Here is a 1915-nt window from a genome sequence, read left to right on the forward strand (position 1 = left end):
ACAGGGGGGGGGGGGTGTCCTGTAGTTCACAGAAGACATCTTGGAAAGCTGATAACATTGTTTGAGATTTCACTCATGGGAAGCTACAGGGACACTAGATTTCTGGCAGGATCAACCGGTATTTTTCTGTAGCTGCAGAAAATGTACGAATTTAGCCTGAAAACAATAACTAATGCAGACGCCACATCTAGAGATTGGTAATCTGCAACATGTTACATTTTTGTTCTTGGGTTCAGACACTGAAAGCATCATAGAAAGAGCCAGCTTATATGTTTATATGCAGTACGGGGGCTCTGCAGCCTCTCCACGTCCATGCCGCCTCTTACCTTTACAAGCCAGGGGGGAGCTGATGGGCTCAGTGTAATCTCTGTAGTAGCCGGCATGGCATCGCTGGCAGCGGTACCCCTCCGTGTGGTGCTGGCAGTTCTCGCAGACCCCTCCGCTCGTATTCCCCGAAGCAAGCCAGAGGCTGTGGTCCAAGCGGCAGCTGAGGGCGTGATTGTGACAGCGGCACCCTGCGAGTGACGGACCACATGGACAAATTAGAACTTAAAGAGACCCTGTCACCGGCTCGAACAAAATGCATATCGTCCATGCTCTCTGCACTCACTCTTGCACTCGTTGGGCGCTCCTGTTTTCCCGTCTCCGGGCCTCCATGGGTGGTCATTGTACAGGGGGGCACATTTCTCACAGTGGTCTCCGGCTGTATTGTGCTGACAGATACATTTACCGGGAACCTGAAAAAAAGAAAAGTTGTATGTGATCTGCCCCAGAATGAGCTTTGCCGTCACCACATCTAGTCTGTCCTCAGACCGATTATTGGATCAGGTTACAGAATAGGTGCTGCAGATGTTAGACACTGACAGGTACTCTTTAACATCAATGTGCAGATATCCAGAGATCTATTTCTTCCTTGATCACATTTGTAACATTTGTATCCATTATATTTAATTACATTATACGTCATGTTTCTGCACTTTGTTGCCTGCCTTTGACCCTGCCCACCTTTCAATAACTCACTGGCTTCTATGGAGTATTAATAGACAGGAAGCTGAATTCACCCTAGCCCAACCCTTTCCAACTGCGTACAGTGTAGCTTGCATCCACCTCTGAAGAGATGATCTCTCCTTGTGCAGGGTGACTGGTCTTGCTTCCGCCCCCTCCTGTAATAAAGACCGCTCACTGCTGCTCTCTCTCCTTGTGCAGGGTGACTGGTCTGGTCTCTGCCCCCCCCCCCCCCCGTAATAAAGACCGGTCACTGTTTATCTCTGTCCTTGTGCAGGGTAACTGGTGTTGTCTCTGCCACCCTCCAGTAATCAAGACCGGTCACTGCTGCTCTCTCTCCTTGTGCAGGGTGACTGGTCTGGTCTCCTCCCTTTCCTGTAATAAAGACCAATCACTGCTGCTCTCTGTCCATGTGCAGGGTGACTGGTCTCGTCCCTGCCCCCCTCCAGTAATCAAGACCGCTCACTGCTGCTCTCTCTCCTTGTGCAGGGTGATTGGTCTTGTCTCCGCCCCCTCTCTGTACTTTTCTGCAAACTGCTTGTAGTGGGTGTAGCAAGCTAGTCTCTCCCACAGCTCTGCTCCCTGGCTATGTACAGCACAATGATGATGATGATGTCATTTCTACTTTTACCAGGTCATATCTGGATGTGCAAAGTCTGGCTATTGACGAAGATATTGAAATGGAAGTTTTTCAGCTTTAATGAAATCTGCAGATTTTGGATGACATTAAAATAAAGCTGTCATGAGATTGCAGTGATTGGCTATGCCTCTGCTATAATTGTTACTTGTATCTCTTTGATTATTCTGATTCTTGATATTTGGGATAAAAACAAGGAACGTCCCTGTGAATCGGCCCCATAGGAGATCAGTTCCGGACGCCCATTGTTCCCTTCCATTCTATTAATCTGCA

The 1915-nt window shown here is 48.5% G+C and overlaps 1 protein-coding gene across 3 annotated transcripts in view; it reads right to left on the minus strand.

Annotated features, from left to right (window-relative positions):
• Positions 1–1915, minus strand: part of LOC108795919 (netrin-4-like) — a 32830-nt gene that overhangs the window by 16544 nt on the left and 14371 nt on the right. For all 3 annotated transcript variants that reach the window (XM_018567254.1, XM_018567253.1, XM_018567252.1), the window contains exons 4-5: positions 611–737; positions 327–515 (exon numbers count right to left, since the gene is read on the minus strand). In XM_018567254.1, coding sequence (XP_018422756.1) covers positions 327–515; positions 611–737 — 316 coding nt within the window. The remainder of the gene's footprint in view (positions 1–326; positions 516–610; positions 738–1915) is intronic.

Source organism: Nanorana parkeri, unplaced genomic scaffold, assembly GCF_000935625.1.
Source record: "Nanorana parkeri isolate BGI_ZX_2015 unplaced genomic scaffold, ASM93562v1 scaffold1025, whole genome shotgun sequence".
Lineage (NCBI taxonomy): Eukaryota > Metazoa > Chordata > Amphibia > Anura > Dicroglossidae > Nanorana > Nanorana parkeri.